This window comes from Aspergillus clavatus, genomic scaffold, assembly GCF_000002715.2.
Source record: "Aspergillus clavatus NRRL 1 1099423829791 genomic scaffold, whole genome shotgun sequence".
Classification (NCBI taxonomy): Eukaryota; Fungi; Ascomycota; class Eurotiomycetes; order Eurotiales; family Aspergillaceae; genus Aspergillus; species Aspergillus clavatus.
Window position 1 is genome coordinate 1,709,544 of NW_001517108.1, and position 12,627 is coordinate 1,722,170.

General features: G+C 53.0%; 5 protein-coding genes across 5 annotated transcripts, besides 3 other annotated features; 3 read left to right on the forward strand and 2 right to left on the reverse strand.

The window, feature by feature from the left end:
- Positions 1–252: 252 nt before the first annotated feature.
- Positions 253–465, forward strand: ACLA_073440 (uncharacterized protein; the record flags this gene model as incomplete). The annotated part of the gene is made up of 1 exon (XM_001275734.1): positions 253–465. The coding sequence occupies one exon, from the start codon at positions 253–255 to the stop codon at positions 463–465; it is 213 nt and encodes a 70-aa protein (XP_001275735.1).
- An 850-nt stretch (positions 466–1,315) lies between these two features.
- ACLA_073450 (PX and BAR domain-containing protein) lies at positions 1,316–3,528 on the forward strand (the record flags this gene model as incomplete). The annotated part of the gene is made up of 6 exons (XM_001275735.1): positions 1,316–1,406; positions 1,468–1,748; positions 1,802–2,068; positions 2,130–3,188; positions 3,253–3,366; positions 3,433–3,528. 6 exons carry the CDS (start codon positions 1,316–1,318, stop codon positions 3,526–3,528), a joined length of 1,908 nt encoding a protein of 635 aa, XP_001275736.1.
- Positions 3,529–4,458: 930 nt separating this feature from the next.
- Positions 4,459–5,930, forward strand: ACLA_073460 (arabinan endo-1,5-alpha-L-arabinosidase; the record flags this gene model as incomplete). The annotated part of the gene is made up of 4 exons (XM_001275736.1): positions 4,459–5,498; positions 5,561–5,739; positions 5,787–5,815; positions 5,871–5,930. The coding sequence occupies 4 exons, from the start codon at positions 4,459–4,461 to the stop codon at positions 5,928–5,930; spliced, it is 1,308 nt and encodes a 435-aa protein (XP_001275737.1).
- Positions 5,931–6,298: 368 nt separating this feature from the next.
- ACLA_073470 (uncharacterized protein) lies at positions 6,299–6,571 on the reverse strand (the record flags this gene model as incomplete). Its single annotated transcript, XM_001275737.1, has 1 exon — positions 6,299–6,571. One exon carries the CDS (start codon positions 6,569–6,571, stop codon positions 6,299–6,301), a length of 273 nt encoding a protein of 90 aa, XP_001275738.1.
- Positions 6,314–6,340: a microsatellite.
- Positions 6,572–6,650: 79 nt separating the features above from the next.
- Positions 6,651–6,682: a microsatellite.
- Positions 6,651–6,683: a microsatellite.
- A 940-nt stretch (positions 6,684–7,623) lies between these two features.
- ACLA_073480 (putative ubiquitin-specific protease UBP12) lies at positions 7,624–12,200 on the reverse strand (the record flags this gene model as incomplete). Its single annotated transcript, XM_001275738.1, has 3 exons — positions 7,624–8,420; positions 8,482–10,641; positions 10,715–12,200. 3 exons carry the CDS (start codon positions 12,198–12,200, stop codon positions 7,624–7,626), a joined length of 4,443 nt encoding a protein of 1,480 aa, XP_001275739.1.
- Between the last annotated feature and the right edge of the window lie 427 nt (positions 12,201–12,627).

Here is a 12,627-nt window from a genome sequence, read left to right on the forward strand (position 1 = left end):
AGCCATGTTTACCCTACCTCAAAGCTTTAATCTACATTGACTAACAGGTCACCATTCTCTCCAGTCAGTTGCAGTCATACTGATCAGGAAGAACACGAAGTGAGTCGTCTCTTCTACAGTCCAGTCATCTAGACGACATTCATCACATTTTCGAGCCAGCATAGAGGCAAGAATGAAGAGCGGTCTCTCCATTGCTATCGTCCTGCTTGTGGCATTAGGGTTGACCGCCATCGGCGTGGCCCTCACCTTTCGATGGCGAACAGAAGTCCGGCGAAATCTACGCTTGAGGCAGGAAGAAACACGACGGATGCAGGCACAGACAATCGCATCACAGATGTTATCGGCAATGCAGGAATCAGAGAGAAAATCGGCCAGGGCAAGGGGAAGGTCGCGATCCGCGGCTCCCAGGCCATCTGTGCAGAATCGGACGAGAAGGAGCTCCCGACGAGCTTCGCCCTTTCGTGAACAGATAAGGAAGATTCAGGCTGCGAGGAGTACTACGGGGGACTTAGATAGCACTGCGATGCGACAGCAGCAGCAGCGCAAGCTGCCGTCCCCGCCGCCGGCACCTGCTGCTGCTCCTCCATCGCCCCTTCCCTCTCCTTGTGCTCAATTAGCAGCGCCGCCGCCTTCTCCTCCTCGACCATCGACTCCAGCGGCAGAAGTAGCCTTGGAAGAGTGGGAAAGAAGTGATGCACAAGTGCAAGCAACAACCCAGGCGACAGCTCAGGGACAAGCTCAAGACGAATGGACACAGCCCCAAGAAGGATGGACTACCAGCGATGGCATGGCACAGACACAAAACACCCAGGAACAGACTCATGGCGCACAGGGACAAGCTCAATGTGGTTGGACAGCTACTGATGGTATGGCTCAGGGACAATCATCAGACGAATGGAACACTGGCAATGGAACGACCAATACCAATGAACCCGAAAAGCCAAGTCAAGGTGAAACTGTATGGTAGTTCATTAGATATTATCTACGGACAGCGACTTCAATTTATGATTTTCTTTGAGCAGATCTATTGCCAGGGGCAGATGACGTGGATGGTGGTTCTAGCGTTCCCGAGGCGGTGACGTTGGTGGAATTTCCCCCGCGGATCTCCAGGCGGTGATGCATCTCATCTCACCTTATCCACACGCTGTCTGCATCTCCTAAGTCGGTGTTCAATTCATCAGCTTCATCTAAACTGCTGAGGAAGTAGTTTGCGGGTCTTGTTTCTCCTTTGAAGATTAATTGTACTCTTGCATGATCTGTACATTCGTTGTGGTATCCTGATCTGGTTGTTCCTGCCGGTTCCCCAGCCTCCAACATGTGGAACGACGAGGATAATAATCCATACGGCGCATTTGATAACGAGGCTCGTCTCTCGGAATCATTGCAGTCAGCAGCCATTTCCCCTCGTAAGCATTTTTCATGAGCCAACGTTTAAACAGCCGGTCTCAACTAATACTTCATCCCAAGCTCTCTTCGATCACGAACACACCCCTCCCTCACCCTCCAGCCGATCATCCAGCCAGGGCCCGCCCGACTACATATCCCGACCACAGGATCTGAGTGATGAGGACGATCATGAAGACTACAGTGATCAGCAGACCGGGCAAGGCTACCCCCGGAAAACCGTCTACGACAGTCGCATTGAACAGCTACTTTACGAGAATCCGGAGATGCCGATCCTCATTACAGATGCAGGAAAGAACCATGAGGGCGGCGGAAGCTTCATAGTATACACAATACGGACTGGAGTATGTTGCAAGTGCTCGGAATCCATTTGCAGGCGGAATCTAATGGTTTTCAGGATCTGGAGGTCCGTCGACGCTACTCAGAATTTGCTTCCCTGCGACAGACATTGGTAAACCTACATCCCACGCTTGTCATCCCTCCAATTCCAGAGAAACACACAATGGCCGACTATGCTGCCAAACCCACCAAAGCTAAGGAAGACACGGCGATTATTGATCTGCGCAAGCGCATGTTGGCGGTATTTCTAAACCGGTGTCGTCGAATGAAGGAAGTTCGAGAAGATGGAGTCTGGTGGAGATTCCTCGATCCAAACGTCAGCTGGGTATGCTTAATCTACTAGATCTTTTAAGTGCGACAATATGCTAACTTGAACTTTGCCATAGAGTGAGGTTCTCCATTCACACCCTGCATCATCTGTGCCGAAAAACAACCTCAAGGCCCCTCCCCTCAATCCGGCGAACCCCACAGCTGCTCATGCCTGGCTACCAGTACCGTCTACCTCTGCGAAGCTCAAACCCTCACCTGGAGCTGCGAATGCGGGCACATCTATGGACCGAGGGGATGTGCCGGCCGCCATACCTGGTCCTGATGTGTTGGGTCGTTTCCCCCCAGAAACAAAGAAACTGAGTGAACAGGACCTCGATCCCTACTTCATCAACTTCGAAGCTTCCACTCGAGAACTTGAGTTGCTTTTGCAAGGGAATATTGAAAAGGTGAATCGTCGTACGCTGTCGCATCTGTCGACGCTCTCCGCGGATCTGATGGAACTGGGGGCTCGTTACAACGGGTTTTCCTTGTCTGAACAATCGCCGACTGTTGCTACCGCTATTGAGAGAGTGGGCCAAGCTGCAGATACCTCGTACATTGCAACCGAGGAGTTATCGTCATCTCTCAGCGCCAGCTTCGCGGAACCCATGAGAGAGAGCGCACAATTTGCCAGCATCGTTCGCAGTGTGTTGCGCTACCGGGTTCTCAAGCGCGTACAGGAAGAGATGACGCGCGATGAGTTGGCTAAGAAAAAGACACTGCTGGATTCCTTGGAAAGAAGCGAGCTCGAAGCCAAGCGTATTGAGCAGTACCTCAACCGGACATCACCTGGCTCGGCCGCCACAAGACCGCAACGCTCCTTGTCTGCCTCATCGGCTACCAGTGCTCCCAGCAATCGTGATGGGCACGAAGATGCGGCGTCAGCTGACTCTGATTTTCCGCCGACCCATGGAGAGCCGATCGCATCACCGTCGCAGGCGTCTCACACTTTGCCACCCCGGCGGCCTGATCTGGGGCCATCGTCTCCCCCAGCCCACCGCAAGTCATCAAGCGGTACCTTTGTAGCGAACAAAATTTTTGGTCGCATCAGCCATGCGGTGCACGGCTTTGTCGACGTCGATCCGGAACGAACGCGACGGGATCAGATCGGGAAGACCAAAGAGAGTCTACTACAGGTACATTAGTCTAAGGAATCATTGGATCGAAGTAAAGCTCATGCTGACAATGTCTCCCGTGTAGTTGGAGCAAGCACTCGAGGTGTCTGAGAAAGATGTCAAGGACGCAAGTGCTGGAGTTCTCCAGGATCTCAAGCGGTTCCAAAAGGACAAGGAGGCTGATCTACGGCGGTACATGGTAAGAACATTCTAGTCGAGCATCCGTTGGATTTGCCCATCACAGCCGCTAATTGTTGCTTCATAGGTCGCATACGCTCGCTGCCATTTGGACTGGGCGCGAAAGAACATGGAAACATGGACCGAGGCCAAGGATGAAGTGGACAAGATTGTCGCTCGATAGTCTTGCCAAGCACACACTGTATTCCGTTACTGTCTTCCCATTTGAAGAAGTTCCAAGAGGGTGAGTTGGGCGTTGGTGGTTGCGCACACTCTTATTTGATTTTCGATGTACACTTTGCATTACAGTAGACATTGAAGTACTGGAACTGGCATGGTTCATTGTAATCACCAGGTTTTAGGCACAATACTTGCTGACCAGGTTCTGTATAGCTTGCTCCTTCGTAGTTCCAGGACGTGTAGTGTCACACGGACGTTGTAGATATATATACTCCCGTTGCTGCGAGGTCTTCGCTGGATCATCTCATGACCCGGTCTTTAAGCATCAATTGCGACGATATGTTGGAAAGGAATGAATATAGAAAGCTGGGACCTCTTGAATCCTAAGACGCTTCCTCGTTGTCTTGATAGTCTACTATCTTCGTGTCCTCACCCTTAATTTAGTTTTGGTGGAGACAAATCACGATGGCGGCACTTTGGCTTCCTAAACGTGTCTCAGCCATCATGGCCACTATCTCTCTACTTGACAAAGGGAAACAGTGATTTGAAAGGAGCCAGGACTCAGAACAAAGACTACGACTGATTGATTGACCTTCAGACGGGGAATTTGGATGCTTCGGTGGTTGACTTTCCGAGACACATTCCGCATGTACATGAATCATGATTAGGATTACTTCGGAACTGCTCTTCTCTCCGTTATCACAGCCACGATCTATCTATCTGTCTCTGTCGACTTACTTTTGAGAACCGCACAATCGATCCGGAGTATTTCGTCAAGTCGAAAGCATTAGAGACACAGTCGCCAATAAAGACAAGATCTACCCATTCTTCAGCCGCAGATCCCGCGTGTAATGCGCCAGATCTCCCTCTAAAAGGGCATATCCATCAAATGCGCCGAGATGTTGAGCTTCAGAGGGACAGAGAATCCTTCAGTATGAGTTCCAGCAGAACCGATGCATTACCGGGGTCCCTCCCTTCGTATGCGCCGCCGCTCGGAGGCCACGCCCCGTCGCGGCCAGCATCGCTGGCACGCCGTCGCGCCCTCAGGTTAATTCTGGGGTTGGCGTTGTTCATCCTCGTCGGGTTGGGTTTGTATATATACATCCCGGGGCATCCAAAGCCACAAGCTCAGCCCAAACCTCAACCTCAACCTCAGCCGGAGCCTCCATTGAAGTCTCCACCGGAGCCTCAGCCGCAACCACCCCCGCAACCGCAACCGCACCCTAAACCTCCACCAAAGCCTCAGGAGCGGTTTCCTCCTGCGCACGCCACCGACTTCAGAATCCATGATCCTAGCATTATCCGCGTGGGCGGCACATACTATTCCTACAGCGTGGGAAAGCACATCCTCATCCACCAAGCTCCCAGTCTAGACGGGCCCTGGAAACGCGCCGGGACGGTCCTCACGGCTGACAGCATCATCCCCAAGGGCGACCGGAAAGCGCCGTGGGCGCCGCAGACGATTCATCACGGAGATACGTACTACTGCTTCTACGCCGTCAGCAACTCCGGGTGCCGCGACAGCGCCATCGGCGTCGCCACGTCCAAGTCGCCGGGCCCCGGCGCATGGACGGATCATGGGCTCCTCGTCCAGTCCGGGACGGGTCAAGGGTCGGAAAAGCACCCGTTTGCTGGTTCCAATACGATCGATCCCAGTGTCATTGTGACCCAGGATGGCCAGGGTTATCTAATGTTCGGCAGCTTCTGGTCCGGCATCTGGCAGGTCCCGCTAGGCAAGAATTTGATCTCCGTGGGCGGCGACACGCACATCGAGGCGCAGCAGCTCGTTTATATGGAGAAAGCACCGCTGCCGGCAAGCAACAATCCCAACCCGCTCTGCCGGGAGCCGTCAGGTGGTGCCCGGCCCATTGAGGGGAGCTTCATCTCCTACCATGAGCCTTGGTATTATCTGTGGTTCAGCTATGGGAAGTGCTGCAAGTTTGATGTGCAGAATCTACCTCCGCCAGGAAGAGAGTAAGTCCAGGGTATGGCCTGTATGTTGGATCTGGTCCATTGACCTGTAAACACAAAAATAGGTACAGCATCCGAGTTGGCCGGTCAAAGAACCCTCGGGGACCGTTCGTCGACAAGCAAGGCAGGGACCTTGCAAAAGGCGGCGGCGAAATTGTATATGCCTCCAATCGCGACGTCTATGCGCCAGGAGGACAGGGGGTATTGACGGAGGAGAGCGGCGATATCCTATATTATCACTACTGTAAGCTTCCACTTCGGAGTCCAACGACGCGATGCTGACCACTGCAGTGAACAAATCGATGAGCTACGAGTTTGGGGTAAGACTTCATCTGACGTGACGATGTCGAGAGCCAGTTTGCTGACCATCTTTAGGAGGCTCGACTGGGGTACAATCCGTTGGAATATGTCGACGGCTGGCCCGTTCCTCAGTGAACATCTTCACGAAATAACCTGGATTCCAAAGACTAGATTTCATATTCAGAATAGACATGCCCGTTCAACCAGGGTTCATTAATGATTAATACATCTCTATAGCCGCGCAACCTGTATACACGCAGACGTCAATCCTCTACTGCATCTTCCCCATTCCATAACCCATGATCATACCCTCCATCTGGTCCTGGTCGCCCAGCCAATCCCTCTAAGTCTAGAAAACAGCCAACACAACACACACCATACGCAGAAAGAAACTCCCTTCACATCCCCTACCCCTCCACCCCACCCCATCTCCCCCCTTCCTCGAATTCCTCCCCGTAGTCCTCAACGGCGACAACAGGGGCGTCGGCAAGACCCTACACTCCTCATCTCCTAAATTCCTCCCTCTTCCTCTCCCTCTCCATCTCTATCCCCACGACCCGAGCCTCCACACCCTCAAGTTCACACTCAACCTCAAACTCCAGACTCGGCCCCAGATCCAGCACGCTGATCTCGCTGTCACTCAGCAGCAGGGCCCGGCTGCGCGGGGGCCGTTCCTCGGCAGCGCAGGACTTGTTCTCGCCGTGGTTGGCGCTGTTCACGGCCGTCGCCGTGGTTTGGGGGTGGTAGGTTGGATGCGGGGTGGATTCGTTGGACATGGTGAAGGAGCAGAAGATGAAAGCAAGGCAAGGTGGTTCTTGTAGTTTGCAGGTTGGATGTTTTCGGGTCTGAGGGGGGTTTTTTTTTTTTTTTTTTTTTTTTTTTTGTTTTGTGGGGACTGACTGGACTATAGGATGAGAGGGGGAGGATATGTGAGACACGGATGCACTTGGGAGTCTTTCGCGAGGTGTAAGACGATGACGAAGAGGGCGCAGATGAGGAGCAGGATGCTGCTGGCTATGAGGGATTCTGGATTGTCCATGCGGTGAAAGCTTTGTGTTTTAAGGAAGCGAGGAAGGACATGGTGGATTTGTTGCTGGAGGGAGGGAAGGCGCGGTATGCTGGGGTTATATAGAAGAGATGGATATGCTGGCTAGAGCATCAGATGATATCGGTCAATCATCTACAGAGTCATGTGTACTTGAACATAATCGATGAGATTTCAGGAAACGATGTCTGATCGTGACAAACTTCTCATATTATTCAGGAGACAAGTTGTGAGGCTGATGAGCAGGTGACGGGCTCATCGGTCATCTGTGCGGCTATCTGCTCTGCTCTGGTGGACATGGAAATAGAAACAGAAATGTTCTTATGATTAAGTAGACATGTTCTGCTCTGACCAGAAAAATCATGGAACGAAAAAAAAAAAAAAACAAAAGAGAAACGTCTGTATGATGCAAGAAACTCGGGAGGAGTCGTCTAAAGTCCTCTACCGTCCCACACAATAATATCAATGCTTTTGGAACATGGTGCTCACCAGATGCACCTTCATGACTCTTCATAGACACACTGTAAATGCATAGACGGCATGCATCAGCCGTCCTGATCCACGTAGCAGAAACAGACAGACACAGGTCCCTCAACACCTACATCCAAGGCCATTAAGTATGAACATCATCCTCGTTGGGGGATGAATGAGTGGTGGAAAACGATCCCCACCGGATATGAGATACAAAAATGAAAAGAGAAGGAAAAGAAGAACACAAAGGATATTTATTAATCGTCCACTTCATCGCGCGCCTTGATAAACCTCCATAATAAGGCATCAACCTTAGTCCGAGACAATTCGGTCCTCGTCGTTTACTCGTAACTCCACTACGGGCAACTCTTCATCGTCATCGCCGTCTAGCGGCGGAGGGATGTCCTGGAAAGGAGGTTCCTCATCCATGGGCGTGCTCGGAAAGACTCCCCGGCTGATTGGGCTGCCGGTCAATGCACCTAGACGTAGGTCGGAATCGCTGAGGTCTCCTCCGCCAACCGCCTTATTGCTGGCATCGTCGTCGAATAAATCCTCTTCATCGTCAGAGATGGATCCCGGAGGTACTGTGGTCATCTGTGAAAGGCCATGAGCATTCGTGACTCGGTCGAAGGACCACGTGGGCTGGCTCGAGTAGGGGAGCGGGTTGGCAAATGCTCCATCACCGAACTCGTCTTCATCAAAGCTCATACCTTCCAGTCGGTTTGATTTTCCGAGGCTCTTCTCGCCCGAGGCCGGGCTGTTGGAATAGTCCGGGGGCGCATCGTCTTCGTCGTCCTCATCATTGACCCTCGCCCGCACTCCAGTTCGCAAACCACCATCTCCCGCTTGGTGAGCTGCTCCGACTCCGGCTAAGGCGCTCGACGACCCATTGCGGGAGGAGCCGCCGAGACGCCGCCCGTCCCCCGACGGCGACTGTCCACGGGATCCAGCGGGTGAGTTGTTTTCGCTAGCTGGCCGAGTCGATGACTCGGTGATTTCCTCCAAGACCTTGCCGCCCAGCGGGCGGTCAGAACGACGACGGTAGAATAGGAGGTAGGCCGCAGGGGTCACAACGCTCTGCGGATCAATCGGTCTCGAGACGGACGAATCTATTACACATCGTTAGCAAACGATGTCTGGTCAATAGCAAGCGTCTTCCCAGTTTCTTACCATTATACTCGTTCCACTCGCCACTCATGAAGTTCTTCGCATAGGCCGTATAATGACCGCCCCCTAGCCCACCGTAGTGGTTGTCAACCGCAAAGAGATCATAGATCAAACTCTTTCCTTCTTCGGGTGCTTCAACTCGGCCGCTCATATCCAGGCCTTCCACGGGGAAATCGACCAGAACGTCCAGCTTGTCCCGGAACCCACGGCTAGCGCTAAAGCGTTTAAGATGCATGACAAGGATGTCAGGAGTCTTCCACAGTTCGAACTTCTTGCTTGCCCGGCGATGCTCCTTACAACGTGGGCAATACCAGGCATCGTTCTCAGACAAAATCTCCTCCTTGTTAAACTCATCCAGACATTCGTACAAAGTCACACCTCTCTTCTTCCGAGTCTGGCGAAGTTTACGCCGTTCAGCGAGTTCCGGATCAGGGATACGTTCGATGTCAGTCCATGTGGGACGTCCAAGACCCGAGTCAGGTTTCTTCTTGTCCCAACCAAACAGAGCATCATGTGCTCGCTCATTCCAGTCCAACACAATACCTTCGCCAGGGCGGATGAGCGGGCGCTCATTGGACTGAGGCTTAGGTGTCTTCGGGCGATTGATATTGGCAAAAATGTCAGAACCGCTGTCGGAAGCACTACCGGCGCTTCCCTCCTGATCCGAGTCGTCACTGGTCTTGCGCTCGACCACATCGCTGATGACAGATGTCGGTCGCGATTTCTGTACTTGCATTAGCTTCATTCCACCCGTATCATCGACTGTATTTACCTTTTTCTGCTTAGCAGCAGGTCGCGCCTTGATCCTGGACGACATCAACGGAAAGTCTTTGACCTCATCGACAGAAGACCATCCGAGAGGAACAACCTCCGTGCTTGATTTCATAATCTTCACATCGAAAAGGCTCCGGAGATCGGGATTAATGGAATTCCCGTCACGTTTCGTATCCTGGGATGAAGTTGTGTCCATCTCATCCGAAGCGTCACGCATAGAAACATCCACCATGCCATCCTCCCCATCAACAGACGATGTCTTGATTTTCGAGTCTGCAGACTCCGCGTCCTCATCATTCATGATTACAGTATCCGAATCCTCCTGACTTGCCTCTTGCTCATCCACCCCAAGTATCGTTTGCTCATGGAGGATATCTCGAGTGGTCATCGTAGCGACTTCTTCAAGGATTTTGCGCAAAATGGCGTCGTAGTCTTGGGCATCTTCCCGGTTGATGACTACATAGGATGGCGCCCCAAAGAGTGAACGCTGCATATTTCGGCTGTTGTTGGACTTTGGCCGGCACACCCGGTTGAAGACTGGCACAAGCATCCGATCAGCCTTCGGGGAGTCAAAGCTCGGAATCTGCTCATAATCTGAGCGACCATAGCTGTAGAAGCTCTTCTGGGTCTTATCGGGGTTGTAATTTGTGGGAACCGACTCGAGCTCAAAAATGGCAATATCATCGCCTTCGCCAATCGAATACTCGGCAATCGACGTGTTGTTGTCGAACATTTTGTAGAATTTGAACTTGTAGATCTCGGCCATAACTAGACGCTGAGGGTCGGAGCCCATCTTCTTAGCTACTAGCTCTTTGAGAGCTTTGATGCTGGAGTTCTTGTCGATCTCCACATCTATAATGACCGGTTTGCGATGGCGGGGGAAATAGAAGATCTCTTTGCTCCATAGATTCTCGATCGGAAGCTGGAGTGTGAGGTTGTTAAACGGATCGAAGATTATGCTGACTTTTTCACAGGTAGGGCAGATAAGGGTTGACTTGTACATGCCAGCAAAGAGATCAGTAATGACCGAGTCATTGCGGGCCTTGTAGATTTCCCAGCACTTGGTTGCAAAGTCCCGAAGAGCGTCCTTGTTATGTACCATCTCGTCAGTAGAATCGGGTTTCTCGATATACGGCTTCTTCTGAATTCTGTTCAGATCTTCTTGCAAACCGTCCAGAAGGAAGAGCAAAAATTCCTGAGAATCTTGTTGCCCGTAGCCCGAGAACGCGGGACCATAACGGCCAATAGTGTGTTTCAGCTGACGGGGAGCAAATGACGATTGACCTGCTTCGTCGTAGATCATCCGAAGAAGGTTTGCATACGCCTTAGCTACATCCCCATTATGGGCGAGAGGATTGCTAGGATTGAGATCTTTCTTGTACACATCATCTGCAAGGTGGAGATGGTCAGCGGGGGGGAAACCGGCCTGAAGCGCACGGGAGAGGGGAGGGAAAGTACGCACTCAAGAAGTAGTAGGTTAGTTCTTCTACGCTACGCACACATTGCAAAGCGGAGTTCATGTAGCAGGTGTTTCCGAGGTTGCTCAATCCAGTGCACCCTCTAGGCTTCCCGTCCTTTCGCCGGCCTCGGGCAGGCTCTGGAATTGGGGACGATCGACCACTAGTGGGAGGGCTCTTATTCTTAAGCTTTGCTGGAACGGCAGTTTTGATGTTGCCAGCCGGGACACCCAAGCGGTTGAGAGTTTGCTTGGACAGCTCTGACGCCCACTCCGAGCCAACGCGCTCCTCAAGGACGACAACATCGCTGCTGGACAGACCCACTCGATCCAAGGTGGATCGGCCATTGAAGTTGGGATTGTTCGTCTGATCCTTGGCGATCTCGAGCAATTCCCGTTGGGCACCGTCCGACAAAGAGAGGAATGTGTTGAGATCGAGGACAAGGTTGTTTCCAGCATTGGCGACTAGGGACACTGTCGGAGCTGGGGAGGCACTTCGTGACGCAGCGGGGGTAATGGCAGCCGATGCAGTGGCGCTTCCCAGGCCACCGAGAATTCTCCAGACACGGACCTTTGTCGACATATCGATATTGGCCAGCCCTTTCACTTGCTTCAGCCATTTCTGGAAATTGGTGTGTCTGCTGGACAGCACTTTTGCCGGGGGCATGTTCTTCTCCCTCAGTGTCTGCGGTGTGGTTCCCGCAGATGGGCTTGGCAGCTTCAGGATGGTGAAAATTGGGGGGTTGAGCTCATATTGGATATTTTGTGCATCGCCCTCATCGACGGTATTATGAGCGTAGCGGACGATGGCGGGTGACTGGGCCGCCAAGCCGTACCACTGCATGATCAGGTCCCAACCTTCCTGGGGCACGATCTCGAAGTCCTCCCCAATCTGCAACCCGGGACGCAAGGGAACAAAGGGCTCCCCTGCCTCGTCCTTGAAGCCGGTACTCGCGGGATCGGTCACCAGAACCAGATCGGTGTTATCGACAGGACCAATCTCTCCTTCAGCTGCTGACTTGTCCACCTTGTCCGCATGAGTCGAGCTCCGAGCGAGCACCCGGCTCAGCCAAGACATGGACAGTAGATATCCCTTTTGTTTCTCCTTCAGCGGTTGTGCCATGGTGCAGGTGACTTGAGCGACCTGGTCGTCGATGGGAGGAAGATCATGGGGCGCGCGAGCGGCCTGAGACTGGGAATCGTTTCGAGTCGCGGTGGGGGCGGTATAGGTCGACATGCTGGAAAGGGTTGGATAGACGCTGTCCGAGCTAGCATTGCCATTTTTTCCGTTGTCCTCCGCCCCAGTCGTATCCATGACCGTCGAAGGTTGGGGGCGGGAGGCAGAGCGCTTCTCTGTAGTGTCTAGATCCATCTCCACATCATGGTCGACATCGGGGGCGGTCCGTTTGACGCCGGGGGAGGATGACCGCACGTCATCTCCTACCGGCGGGACGCTACCATCTCCCTTGTCAGAACCAGACATATCAGTCATAGGGTCACTGGCCAAGGTGAGACCTGCGCAGGCGATCGAAGGGTAGTCGGCGACACTGCTAGCAGAGTCCGGGGAAGGGGAGCGGGCGGTGGCCGGAGATCCGGTGCCAAGAGCTTCTTCTTGGAGATGGGCGGGAATATAGCGAGACGACGGGGATACAGAAGGGCTTTGACTTCGATTTGATCCGGAAGCGGATGGAGGACGAGGGTTTGGTGGCACGGAGGACGAGTCGGGACGGGGTTGACTGTGACGTCTTCCAGCCTGCGAGGCAAACGACAAACCCTGAAGGGCTCCTCCTGGTCTGCGAGGCTCTGCAACTTTACGGCGCTTTGTGGAAGACGTCGTGACAGTGAGCTGCGCACGTCTCGTGGCAGCTCTAGGTAACACGATGGATGGTCGAGAAGAACGCGAGCCAGTCGATGATGGG